We start from the raw sequence: 13,555 nt of genomic DNA on the forward strand, positions 1-13,555 counted from the left end.
TTTTTTTTCTAAAATTACGAAGACTGTTTTTCCATTGTTCTGTATCCGTGGCTATAAGCTGCTATTCTAAATATTTTCTTTTCCAAAAATTATATCGCCACCTACTTTACTTGTTTATACAAGGTGTCACAATAAAAATGGATATATCACCGGAAAACGAAAATTCCTCTTCCATTTTACATCTCATAGAGTGGTATAAAAATTCGACAAATCATTACCGAACCTTCTTGTGTACTTGTGGTGGGATCGGCTTTCACACCATAAACAGGAAGGAAGGTTCAGTTACCGGACATCGATTTCATTACATATAAAATGCTGGGTACCCGGTACCCTGATGATCACTGATAACAGAGGGCCGGAACATAATGTATTCGAAATTATAATCTTTAAATACAACTGAAGGTCTCTTCCTTAATACAGGGTGTTTCAAAAATGACCGGTATATTTGAAACGGTAATAAAAACTAAACGAGCAGCGATAGAAATACACCGTTTGTTGCAATATGCTTGGGACAACAGTACATTTTCAGGCGGACAAACTTTCGAAATTACAGTAGTTACAATTTTCAACAACAGATGGCGCTGCGGGGCTGGGAAACTCTATAGTACGATATTTTCCACATATCCACCATGCGTAGCAATAATATGGCGTAGTCTCTGAATGAAATTACCCGAAACCTTTGACAACGTGTCTGGCGGAATGGCTTCACATGCAGATGAGATGTACTGCTTCAGCTGTTCAATTGGTTCTGGATTCTGGCGGTACACCTGGTCTTTCAAGTGTCCCCACAGAAAGAAGTCACAGGGGTTCATGTCTGGCGGATAGGGAGGCCAATCCACGCCGCCTCCTGTATGTTTCGGATAGCCCAAAGCAATCACACGATCATCGAAATATTCATTCAGGAAATTAAAGACGTCGGCCGTGCGATGTGGCCGGGCACCATCTTGCATAAACCACGAGGTGTTCGCAGTGTCGTCTAAGGCAGTTTGTACCGCCACAAATTCACGAAGAATGTCCAGATAGCGTGATGCAGTAATCGTTTCGGATCTAAAAAATGGGCCAATGATTCCTTTGGAAGAAATGGCGGCCCAGACCAGTCCTTTTTGAGGATGCAGGGACGATGGGACTGCAACATGGGGCTTTTCGGTTCCCCATATGCGCCAGTTCTGTTTATTGACGAAGCCGTCCAGGTAAAAATAAGCTTCGTCAGTAAACCAAATGCTGCCCACATCCATATCGCCGTCATCAATCCTGTGCACTATATCGTTAGCGAATGTCTCTCGTGCAGCAATGGTAGCGGCGCTGAGGGGTTGCCGCGTTTGAATTTTGTATGGATAGAGGTGTAAACTCTGGCGCATGAGACGATACGTGGACGTTGGCGTCATTTGGACCGCAGCTGCAACACGGCGAACGGAAACCCGAGGCCGCTGTTGGATCACCTGCTGCACTAGCTGCGCGTTGCCCTCTGTGGTTGCCGTACGCGGTCGCCCTACCTTTCCAGCACGTTCATCCATCACATTTCCAGTCCGTTAAAATTTTTCAAACAGATCCTTTATTGTATCGCTTTTCGGTCCTTTGGTTACATTAAACCTCCGTTGAAAACTTCGTCTTGTTGCAACAACACTGTGTTCTAGGCGGTGGAATTCCAACACCAGAAAAATCCTCTGTTCTAAGGAATAAACCATGTTGTCTACAGCACACTTGCACGTTGTGAACAGCACACGCTTACAGCGGAAAGACGACGTACAGAATGGCGCACCCACAGACTGCGTTGTCTTCTATATCTTTCACATCACTTGCAGTGCCATCTGTTGTTGAAAATTGTAACTACTGTAATTTCGAAAGTTTGTCCGCCTGAAAATGTACTGTTGTCCCAAGCATATTGCAACAAACGGTGTATTTCTATCGCTGCTCGTTTAGTTTTTATTGCCGTTTCAAATATACCGGTCATTTTTGAAACACCCTGTATGTACAGATAAATCATCATTTTAGCTTCATGAATAATTAAAATGTAATTAATATTTTAAGTAGCTGGTACATAATGAATAAATCCGTAGCTTCCTTGTAGAAAAATACTTCTCGAACAGAATTCCAACCTGATGTACTCGTTAACACTATTAGTCCTTACCTTCTGCTTTAAATTGTATGTCTTTCAGCTGAAAAAAAAATTGGCAAAATTTCGGTATTCTTAAAACGTCCCAGACTATGGGACGAAATATTACTTTCACGCAGCCAATTGCTGCATCACACTACAACGTCGTAAACAAAAAAAAAAAAAATATTGGCTGAGTAAATTACAGCGAGGAGAACTGTTACTCCGTGACACGACCATGAGTGATATCGACCCATTAACTGAGCGTGAGTTCAGTTTCAGTATCAGACAATACACGGTCACTCTTATCGTCGCTCTGAGATAGGAAAACTACAGTATAATGCTGTTGTCAGAGCTATAGATAGACAATACCCGTACATCCAAAAATGGCTCTGGGCGCTATGGGACTTAACATCTGAGGTCATCAGTCCCCTAGAACTTAGAACTACTTAAACATAACTAACCTAAGGACATCACACACATCCATGCCCGAGGCAGGATTCGAACCGGCGACCGTAGCAGCAGCGAGGTTCCGGACTGAAGCGCCTAGAACCGATCGGCCACAACGTCCGGCCCCGTGCAACGAAATCAGACTCTTATTCCATGCAACACACAGTGCTACATAGCCAACTGCAGTTAACGCTGTAATTTGCTATTATGTGATTCATATCAAAGATACTAAACTGCGAATTTTAACTCTAATTTTACGTTCGCACAGGGCTACATTACGCAACACACAATGCAGGCCATCAAAATCGCATCACCCGGATGTCAAGCGGAATTGTAATTATTCTGCATATACACTCGTTAGTTGTATGGGGGGCGTCCAATAAGTAATGCAAGACATTTTTCTCTCTAAACACATTGGTTTTATTCAGCATTTCAATTCACCACATCATTCCCCACTCTTTTGGCTAAACAACCATTGTTTTCAACATTATCTCTGTTCAATGCGACGGCCTTACGCCAACTTACTGGGAGCACCTTTATGCCCACTTGGTACTACCACAGGGTGTAAATTTTAAGTTGACAAACCAGAATAAGTCGAAAAATAAGCTCCACACGAAAAAATGTGTAGAATCCAAAGTTGATTATTTTCGAGGGGGACATCTGCTGGTGCTAAAATTAACCCTCCAGCCCAGTCCCCTGGGGGTGGGGCGGGAGGAAACTTTAAAATTTCAAATCGGAACCCCCATTTTTTATTGCAGAATCAGATTCTACATAAAAAACAACGTACATTTTGCCATAAACATTTGTTTTGATTCTTGGTAGTTGGCACTGTAATTCAAAAAATCCATGTTCTCATTTTCGCGTGGAAAGTGGTTACGGATGAATAAAAAATACTTACTTACTTCGAAAATTTTGATTCGCTAAAACTAAAACTCTGCCTCTCTCCCTATTAAAAGTTGTGTGGCCTCATGGCCACGAAACAAACAAAACTTATCCGAATCTGCGGAAAAAAATAATATTTGGGTCAACATTCGTTAAATTCTAATTCCTCTCTCTGAGACCCCACCCTATAAGGGGGAGAGGGAGAGTTTTAGTTTTGGAGAATCAAAATTTATGAAGTATATAAGTATTTTTTTATTTATCCGTAACCATTTTTCACTCGAAAAAAATTTTCTTGAATTACAGCGCCAACTACCAAGAATCAAAACAAATGTTTATGACAAAATGTACGTGGTTTTTTAATGTAGAATCTGATTCTGCAATAAAACTGGCGGTTCACATTTGGAATTTTAAAGTTGCCTCCCGTCCTACCCCCAGGGGGCTAGGGTGGCTGGATAATTTTAGCACCAGCAGATGTCCCCCTCGAAAACAATCAACTTTGTATTCTACACATTTTTTCGTATGAAGCTTATTTTTCGAGTTATTCTGGTTGGTCAACTTAAAATTTACACCATGTGTACTGGTGGACATCAAAGCCAACGTCTTGCTGCATTAATCACCTCCCCATCATCCACTTATTCGTTGTCGCGAGTGCATCCTTCACCTGATAGGCAGTGAGAAACCCTGCAGTCACTCACACCTTTGAGTATCCCAGCGGGTCGACAAGTTATCAGCAATACCGAAGCTACGTCTAGTTGAGCAGCGATGTGTTTCTGATCCGTCGATCATCTCAAACGAGAGTGTCCCCACGTTCGAACGCTGCAGGAGTCACAGCTGTGTGCGGCTGTCCAGCAAGTGGGATATCGAACAGGTTTGGGCAAGCTTGTTGCGATGATGACAGACGCCTCGTTTTTTGACTGCTAGGTCTCCGTACACAATCTGCAAGCAGCTATGAACATCTGCGATGCTGTGGTTTTCCTCTAAAAGGAGCTCAATGACAGCTCTCTGCTTGGAAAGGACCGCCGTACAGACGCCATCTTGGAGGCTACGTACATCGTCGCCACCTGTCGGAAGTTCATGAAACTACAGCGGCTGAAGCAAGAATATTCCTCGACGTCCCGCAACAAATTCCTTGATTTTTTTAACCTAAATTGGACGAAAGGAATGTGTTGTATTACTTACTAAACGCCACCGCGCAATTAACGAGCAGTTACTCACGAAGCTCCGGTATTGTTTGTAATAATCGTACGGCATCGTAACTCCATACATATGCTAATGCGGCCGGCCGAAGTGGCCGTGCGGTTAAAGGCGCTGCAGTCTGGAACCGCAAGACCGCTACGGTCGCAGGTTCGAATCCTGCCTCGGGCATGGATGTTTGTGATGTCCTTAGGTTAGTTAGGTTTAACTAGTTCTAAGTTCTAGGGGACTAATGACCTCAGCAGTTGAGTCCCATAGTGCTCAGAGCCATATGCTAATGCGGAGCAGGTTTACACCTGAAAAAGAAATGAGTTCCAATTTTAGCCACCAGGTGCAGACTGGTACTGTACAGCCTATCGTCGACGTCTCTAGTGCTCAAGCTGAATAAACTGAGTAAGCAGCAGTTAATAAGAAAATAAACACTATGCCTTTCTCTTTCGTTTGACCTTATCTGCCAACAACCAGTTACTAATGCATTACGTATGGAAACGTTTTTATTGTGTTCAAAGCGACAGATTTGCACTTAGTGGCAAAGATTGGAACTAATTTTTTTCCAGTGTAAATCCGTTCCCATGAATGCATTAAGTTATCTACCAAATCTCGTTATTTCACGATAACTACAGCCCACCCTGGATCTCTGTGAGTTGCTGCACTTTAAATGTGACATAGTACAATAGGATAAAAACATTAGCAAATGCGTAATTGATTTGGGACTAAACTGGGTGTGAAATTTAGTACACAGGGCTACCACCTCTGGCTCTAGCTTGGCTGCGAATCGGTTTGAATTCAGCTCGTGTTGCAAATATGTTTACTTCATTCCATGTTGCTTCAATTATGTGCCAGATTTCATTGATAGTGGTGCCTGGCAAATGGTTGAGTGACGATCTCCCAGCAATCTATTACATGTTTTCACGAGATTTCTGAACTCTTGGCTGGAGCAACAGTCTAATACCTTCTGCTTACGTAGGTCAGAGCAGAATGGACCACTTTGCTTTGTCATGCCGGAAGATGACCTCGCGAACTCCTCAGAGATATGGTTCAGGTGGCGGCCTTAAAACGTCATTGAAACACCTGTTGTCTAAATTATGACTATACGAAACAGAGGTCATCATGTTGTTTATCCAATGGCGCTGACAGTGATGAATCTAATCTGTCAACATTCGGTCTCCTCGGAACCTCTAGACACAGATGCGTCCATTGTGATCCTGTGTGTAGGACTGGGGCACATCTGAAAAGACGGCGTGTTGCCACGCCAGTGTTGCTATTGGGTTGGAGCACCACTGTTGCCATACTTCTACCATGTCAAGGAAAGCTGCTGGCAGTGGCCGCCATGCTGACAGTCCGTGGTGCTGCAGACGTCGTCGCACTGCCCATGTGGATACTTGTCCTCCTGGAAACAAGACCACTTCCAGCCTCAAGATGCGTGATGCGAAAGCATGATTCTGCAAGTCTAAGGAACAATATGTCTGTCTTCTTAGGCGTTACACGTTGTGATGCTGCATGGCGTTGATTATGGCCCCCTGAAATAACCCCCTTTCAAAATGGCATGGTAGTCATGGGCTCCTGATCATCGCGATTAGCAGTATCGCAGAACGAGAAACTGATGTATCAATGGTCCACGATCGTACCGCTGCCAACTCCCAATGCTTGCTAGTAAATACTTCCTCTTTTACACAAGGCATAACGTTATTAACTCACAAACAACAAAAATACCAATGCAATATCTGGATGAGAAGCCCATTGCATCTTCATCTGATTGGGAATTAATTACATGTGGTATTCTTCAAGGTTCCATCTTGGGTCCATTGCTTTTTCTTGCGTATATTAATGACCTCTCAGACGAGATGCTAAACCTGTTTTATTTGAAGATGATACAAACATTGCAATAAGTAGCAAGTAAAGTACAGATTTACAAATACCTGCTGATCAAATTTTCACTGACTTTAATGCTTTAAGCTAAGTAACTGTAATTAAGCTTTGAGAAGACTCGCTATATGCAGATCAGAACCTGTAAGAGATTTCCTTCCAGCATGTGTATAACATATGAAGACATGCAGATCGAAGAGGTTGACTGTGTTAAATTTCTGGGATTACAACTCGATAATAAATTGAATTGCGAAGGGCATACCACGGAATTGCTTAAGCGCCTAAATAAGTCTGTATTTGCAGTGAGATTGATGTCAGATGTAGGGGATATGAACATAAAACAACTTGGGTACTGTGCTTACTTTCATTGTATTATGTCACACCTGCTCATATTCCGGTGTAACTCATAAAACCGAGAAAAAGTTTTTGGGGTGCAAAAGCATGTGATAAGAATGATTTTTGGTGTAAATTCAAGAACATCATATAGAATCCTGTTCAAGGAACTTTGTATTCTAACCACTGCTTCTCAGTATATGTATTCCTCAATGAAATTTGTTGCAAGTAATGTATCTTTATTTCCAACCAATAGCTCAAGACTAGGAATAAGAACAATCTACATAAAGGCCTAAAGTCACTTACCTCGCTCCAAAAAGGGGTCCAGTATTCAGGGACATTCAGTTGCAATAAATTGCTGACAACCATTAAAAATTTGGTTTCAGATAAAGCACGGTTTAAACAGAGTTTGAAGGACCTTTTGATGGACAATTCCTTCTACTCTATAGATGAATATCTCAACAGAGACTGTTATGCGAGCTTAAGTAAAAATGTGTGTTAGAATTCAGTTTTGACAGAACATGGTCACAGCAGTCTAGATTAGGTATTTTGTGTATGATAAATTTATTAATAGTGGATAACAATCTTTCATTCTGTCATAGTGTTATTTCTGTAAAGATCAGCTGTTCGAGGTTACGGCATTGCATTCACCTGTTTAGACAGTCTCCCGTCAAATGATCAGGGTATTAAGAATTATATTCGAATGTTTTATGTGTTTGTTATATTTTGATGAGACTCATCTCATTTTTTGGGTCTATCGAACGAATACTGAATCTAATCTAATCTAATCTAATAATTATTTTCAAAATGTATATATCATCAGTATTTTTTATATGGAACAAGAAATAGAAAAGCCCTTACATAAGATACATTACCACCGGTTTTCATTTACGATTTTCTGTTACATGTTTACATTGTTGTCACCACAGGTTTTTCAAGGTATTCAAATGAAAGGGGGTTAATAACACTGCTAATTGATGTGAAAGATAGTTGGTAATGCAAATTGCAGTAGTATATATTATCAAACTAAAAAGTAATTCTTACTTTTTGTCCATATTAATTTCTTTCCAGTTTCACTACTCAATATCTACATCTACATGGATACTCTGCAAATCACATTTAAGTGCCTGGCAGAGGGTTCATCGAACCACCTTCACAATTCTATATTATTCCAATCTCGTATAACGTGCGGGAAGAATGAACACCTATATCTTTCCGTACAAGCTCTGATTTCCCTTATTTTATCTTGGTGATCTTTCCTCCCTATGACGGCCGCGGTGGTCTCGCGGTTCTAGGCGCTCAGTCCGGAACCGCGTGACTACTACGGTCGCAGGTTCGAATCCTGCCTCGGGCATGGATGTATGTGATGTCCTTAGTTAGGTTTAAGTAGTTCTAAGTTCTAGGGGACTGATGACCAGAGATGGTAAGTCCCATAGTGCTCAGAGCCATTTGAACCATTTTTTCCTCCCTATGTAAGTCGGTATCAACAAAATATTTTCGCATTCGGAGGAGAAAGTTGGTGATTGGAATTTCGTGAGAAGATTCCGTCGCAACGAAAAACGCCTTTCTTTTAATGATGTGCATCGCAAATCCTGTATCATTTCTGTCACACTCTCACCCATATTTCGCGATAATACAAACGTGCTGCCTTTCTTTGAACTTTTTCGATGTACTCCGTCAGTCTTATCTGGTAAGGATCCCACACCACGCAACAGTATTCTAAAAGTGGACGGACAAGCGTAGTGTAGGCAGTTTCCTTAGTAGGTCTGTTACATTTTCTAAGTGTCCTGCCAATAAAACGCAGTCTTTGGTTCGCCTTCCCCACAACCTTTTCTATGTGTTCCTTCCAGTTTAAGTTGTTCGTAATTATAATACCTAGGTATTTAGTTGAATTTATGGCTTTTAGATTAGACAGATTTATCGTGTAACCGAAGTTTAACGCGTTCCTTTAAGGTCAACTGCCACTTTTCGCACCATTTCGATGTTTCTTGGAAATTGTTTTGCAGTTTGTTTTGATCTTCTGGTGACTTTATTAGTCTATAAACGACAGCTTCATCTGCAAACAACCGATGACGGCTGCTCGGATTGTCCCTCAAATCGTTTATATAGAGAAGGAGCAGCAAAGGGCCTGTAACACTGCCTTGGGGAACGCCAGAAATCACTTCTGTTTTACTCGATGACTTTCCGTCAATTACAACGAACTGTGACCTCTCTGACAGAAAATCACAGATCCAGTCACATAACTGAGACGATATTCCACAAGCACGCAATTTCACTGCGAGCCGCTTGTGTGCTACAGTGTCAAAAGCCTACTGGAAATCCTGAAATACGGAATCAATCTGAAATCCCTTGTCAATAGCACTCAGCACTTCATGTGAATAAAGAGCTGGTTGTGTTTCACAGGAACGATGTTTTCTAAATCCATGTTGACTGTGTGTCAATAGACCGTTTTCTTCGATGTAATTCACTATGTTCGAACACAATATACGTTCTAAAATCCTGCTGCATATTGACGTTAACGATATGGGCCTGTAATTTAGTGGACTACTCCTACTACTTTTCTTGAATTTTGGTGTTTCCTGTGCAACTTTTCAATCTTTGGGTACGGCTCTTTCGTCGAACGAATGGTTGTATATGATTGTTAAGTATGGAGCTAATGCATCAGCATACTCAGAGAGGAACCTAATTGGCATATAGCCTGGACCAGAAGACTTGCTTTTTTTAAGTGATTTTAGTTGCTTCTCTAGTTCGAGGATATTTACTTCTACGTTACTACGTTGGCAGCTGTTCTCGATTCAAATTCTGGAATATTTACTTCGTATTCTTTTGTGAAGGCATTTCGGAAGGCTGTATTTAGTAACTCTGCTTTGGCAGCAGTGTCTTCGATGGTATCTCCATTGCTATTGTGCAGAGAAGGTACTGATTGTTTCTTGCCGCTAACATACTTCACATAGTCTATATTTACAACCAAAAGTACAGAGACGTTTCTTTGAATTTGTTTAGTTGCTCCACAGCTCCTTATTATTATGCCTCAGTTATTTTTCTCGTGTTTCGTCTTGCCTTTATAACCTTTTACGAATAGCTACGAATAACTTTTACTAATAGTTACCACCTTGGTCGCATTTTATCACGAAATTCATAGTTTTACCGGCTTAGGCATTCCATCATCACATCTTTTGAAGTCAAATGGAAATACCTTAAAGTAACAGTAAGAGCATCAATTGGCAGAAGGCCAAGCCTGCAGAAAGAAATCCCAGTGTATGTAATGACGGATCTTTAAGAGTATCTTGATAGGCATGTCACCATCTACATCTACATTTAGACTCTGCAAGCCACCCAAAAGGTTTGTGGCGGAGGGCACTTTACGTGCCACTGTCGTTACCTCCATTTCCTGTTCCAGCCGCGTATGGTTCGCGGGAAGAACGACTGCCGGAAAGCCTCCGTGCGCGCTCGAATCTCTCTAATTTTACATTCGTGATCTCTTCTGGGGGTATAAGTAGGTGGAAGCAATATATTCGATACCTCATCCAGAAACGCACCCTGTCGAAACCTGGCCAGCAGGCTACACTGCGATGCAGAGCGCCTCTCCTGCAGAGTCTGTCACTTGAGTTTACTAAACATCTCCGTAACGCTATCACGGTTACCAAATAACCCTGTGACGAAACGCGTCGCTCTTCTTTGGATCTTCTCTATCTCCTCCGTCAACCTGACCTGGTACTGATCCCACACCGATGAGCAATACTCAAGTATAGGTCGAACAAGTGTTTTGTAAGCCACCTTTGTTGATGGACTACATTTTCTAAGGACTCTCCCAATGAATCTCAACCTGGCACCCGCCTTACCAACAATTAATTTTATATGATTATTATTCTTCAAATCGTTCCGTACGCATACTCCCAGATATTTTACAGAAGTAACTGCTACCAGTGTTTGTCCCGCTATCATATAATCATGCAATAAAGGATCCTTCTTTCTATGAATTCGCAGTACATTACATTTGTCTGTGTTAAGGGTCAATTGACACTCCCTCCAAAAAGTGCCTATCCACTGCAGATCTTCCTGTATTTCGCTGCAGTTTTCTAATGCTGCAACTTCCGTGAAAAGCCGCATGGAACTTCCGACACTATCTACTAGGTGATTTATATGTACTGTGAAAAGCAATGGTCCCATAACACTCCCCTGTGGCACGTCAGAGTTTACTTCGTAGACGTCTCTCCATTGAAAACGACATATACGATTGGCGTTCAATAAGTAATGCAACACATTTTCTTCCGAAAACAGGTCGGTTTTATTCAGAATTCCAATACACCATATTATTGTTAAGTGTTTCGGCTACGAAACCCTGATTTTCAACATAATCTCTGTTCAGTGTGACGGCCATACCCCCCCCCCCCCTTCTTTACTGGGTGGGCCTGAATGCCCGCATGGGCCACCCGTTGTGGCCGAGCCGTTCTAGGCGCTTCAGTCCGGAACCGCGCTGCTGCTACGGTCGCAGATTCGAATCCTGCCTCGGGCGTGGATGTTTGTGATGTCCTTAGGTTTAAGTAGTTCTAAGTCTAGGGGACTGATGACCTCAGAGGTTAAGACCCACAGTGCTCAGAGCCATTTGCCAATGCCCGCACTGTACCACTGTACCGGTCGACTTCGCAGCCAACGTCTTGCTGAATCAGTAACCTGCCCGTCATCCAACTATTGCTCCTCGGTGAGTACCCTCATCATACGGCCAGAGAGGTGGAAGTCGGGAGATGTGACATCGGGAATGTAGAGTTGGTTAGGAAGAGCAGCTCAAATAAAGTTTTGTGAGCTCCTCTCTGGTGCGCAGACATGTTCAAATGGTTCAAATGGCTCTGAGCACTATGGGACTTAACTTCTCAGGTTATCAGACCCCTAGAGCGTAGAACTACTTAAACCTACCTAACCTAAGGACATCACACACATCCATGCCGAGGCAGGATTCGAACCTGCGACCGTAGCGGTCGCGCGGTTCCAGACTGTAGCGCCTAGAACCGCTCGGCCACCCCGGCCGGCCGCAGACATGTCAGACCTTGAATTGTCATGGGGAAGAACAAGTTCGTCTGCATTTTAGTAGCTCCTCGATTTAGGGTGTCCGCACGCAACCAGCATTGCAGGAGATACAGCTGTGTGCGCCGGCCGGCGCGCGGTGGATCGGACGTTGTTGCGATGACGACAGACGCCTCGCCCAACGACTCACCGTGCTTTTGGTCACTGCCAGGTCTCCGTGGACATTCTCCGAGCGCCTATGAGTATCTCCGATACTTTTTTTCCCACCGAAAGAAACTCAATGACAGCTTTCTGCTTGGAACGCAGTTCCGTTACAGACTTGAAGGCTACATCTAGTGCTGCAACCTAGCGGGACTTCATGAAACTACAGCTGCTCCACCAGGAATGTTCCAAGAAGTTCCACACGAAGCTCTGCATCTCTTTCAAACCCAACTGACTGACAAAAAAAAAAAAAAAAAAGTGTTGTATTACTTATTGAACACCCCTCGTAGATTGTGCAAGTAGGTATATCAACAAGTGCTAGCGATTGCCACTGGGCTTCCTACACTTACACTACTGGCCATTAAAATTGCTAGATCACGAAGATGACGTGCTACAGACGCGAAATTTAACCGACAGGGAGAAGATGCTGTGATATGTAAATGATTAGCTTTTCAGACCTTTCACACAAGGTTGGCGCCGGTGGCGACACCTACAATGTGCTGACATGAGGAAAGTTTCCAACCGATTTCTCATAGACAAACAGCAGTTGACCGGCCTTGCCTTGTGAAACGTTCTTGTGATGCCTCGTGTAAGGAGGATAAATGCGTACCATCACGTTTCCGACTTTGATAAAGGTCGGATTGTAGCCTATCGCGATTGGGGTTTATCGTATCGCGACATTGCTGGTCGCGTTGGTCGAGATCCAATGACTGTTAGTAGAATATGGAATCGGTGGGTTCAGGAGGGTAATACGAAACGCCGTGCTGGATCCCAACGGCCTCGTTATCACTAGCAGTCGAGATGACAGCCATCTTATCCGCATGGCTATAACGGATCGTACAGCCACGTCTCGATCCCTGAGTTAACAGATGGGGACGTTTGCAAGACAACAACCATCTGCACGAACAGTTCGACGACGTTTGCAGCAGCATGGACTATCAGCTCGGAGACCGTGGCTGCGGTTACCCTTGACGCTGCATCACAGACAGGAGCGCCTGCGACGAACCTGGGTGCACGAATGGCAAAACGTCATTTTTTCGGATGAATCAAGGTTCTGTTTACAGCATCATGGTGGTCCCATCCGTGTTTGGCGACATCGCGGTGAACGCACATTGGAAGCGTGTATTCGTCATCGCCATACTGGCGTATCACCCGGCGTCATGGCATGGGGTGCCATTGGTTACACGTCTCGGTCACCTCTTATTCGCATTGACGGCACTTTGAACAGTGGACTTTACATTTCAGATGTGTTACGACCGGAGGCTCTACCCTTCATTCGATCCCTGCGAAACCATACATTTCAGCAGGATAATGCACGACCGCATGTTGCAGGTTCTGTACGGGCCTTTCTGGATACAGAAAATGTTCGACTGCTGCCCTGGCCAGCACATTCTCCAGATCTCTCACCAATTGAAAACGTCTGGTCAATGGTGGCCGAGCAACTGGCTCGTCACAATACGCCAGTCACTACTCTTGATGAACTATGGTATAGTGTTGAAGCTGCATGGACAGCTG

General features: G+C 43.3%; 1 protein-coding gene across 1 annotated transcript in view; it reads left to right on the forward strand.

Moving 5' to 3' along the window:
- The first annotated feature begins 2,330 nt into the window (after positions 1 to 2,330).
- Positions 2,331 to 13,555, forward strand: part of LOC126209834 (cuticle protein 64-like) — a 37,484-nt gene continuing 26,259 nt past the window's right edge. Inside the window, exon 1 of the mRNA XM_049938965.1 lies at positions 2,331 to 2,358. Within this exon, the coding sequence (XP_049794922.1) occupies positions 2,331 to 2,358 (28 nt within the window). The remainder of the gene's footprint in view (positions 2,359 to 13,555) is intronic.

This window comes from Schistocerca nitens, chromosome 10, assembly GCF_023898315.1.
Source record: "Schistocerca nitens isolate TAMUIC-IGC-003100 chromosome 10, iqSchNite1.1, whole genome shotgun sequence".
Lineage (NCBI taxonomy): Eukaryota > Metazoa > Arthropoda > Insecta > Orthoptera > Acrididae > Schistocerca > Schistocerca nitens.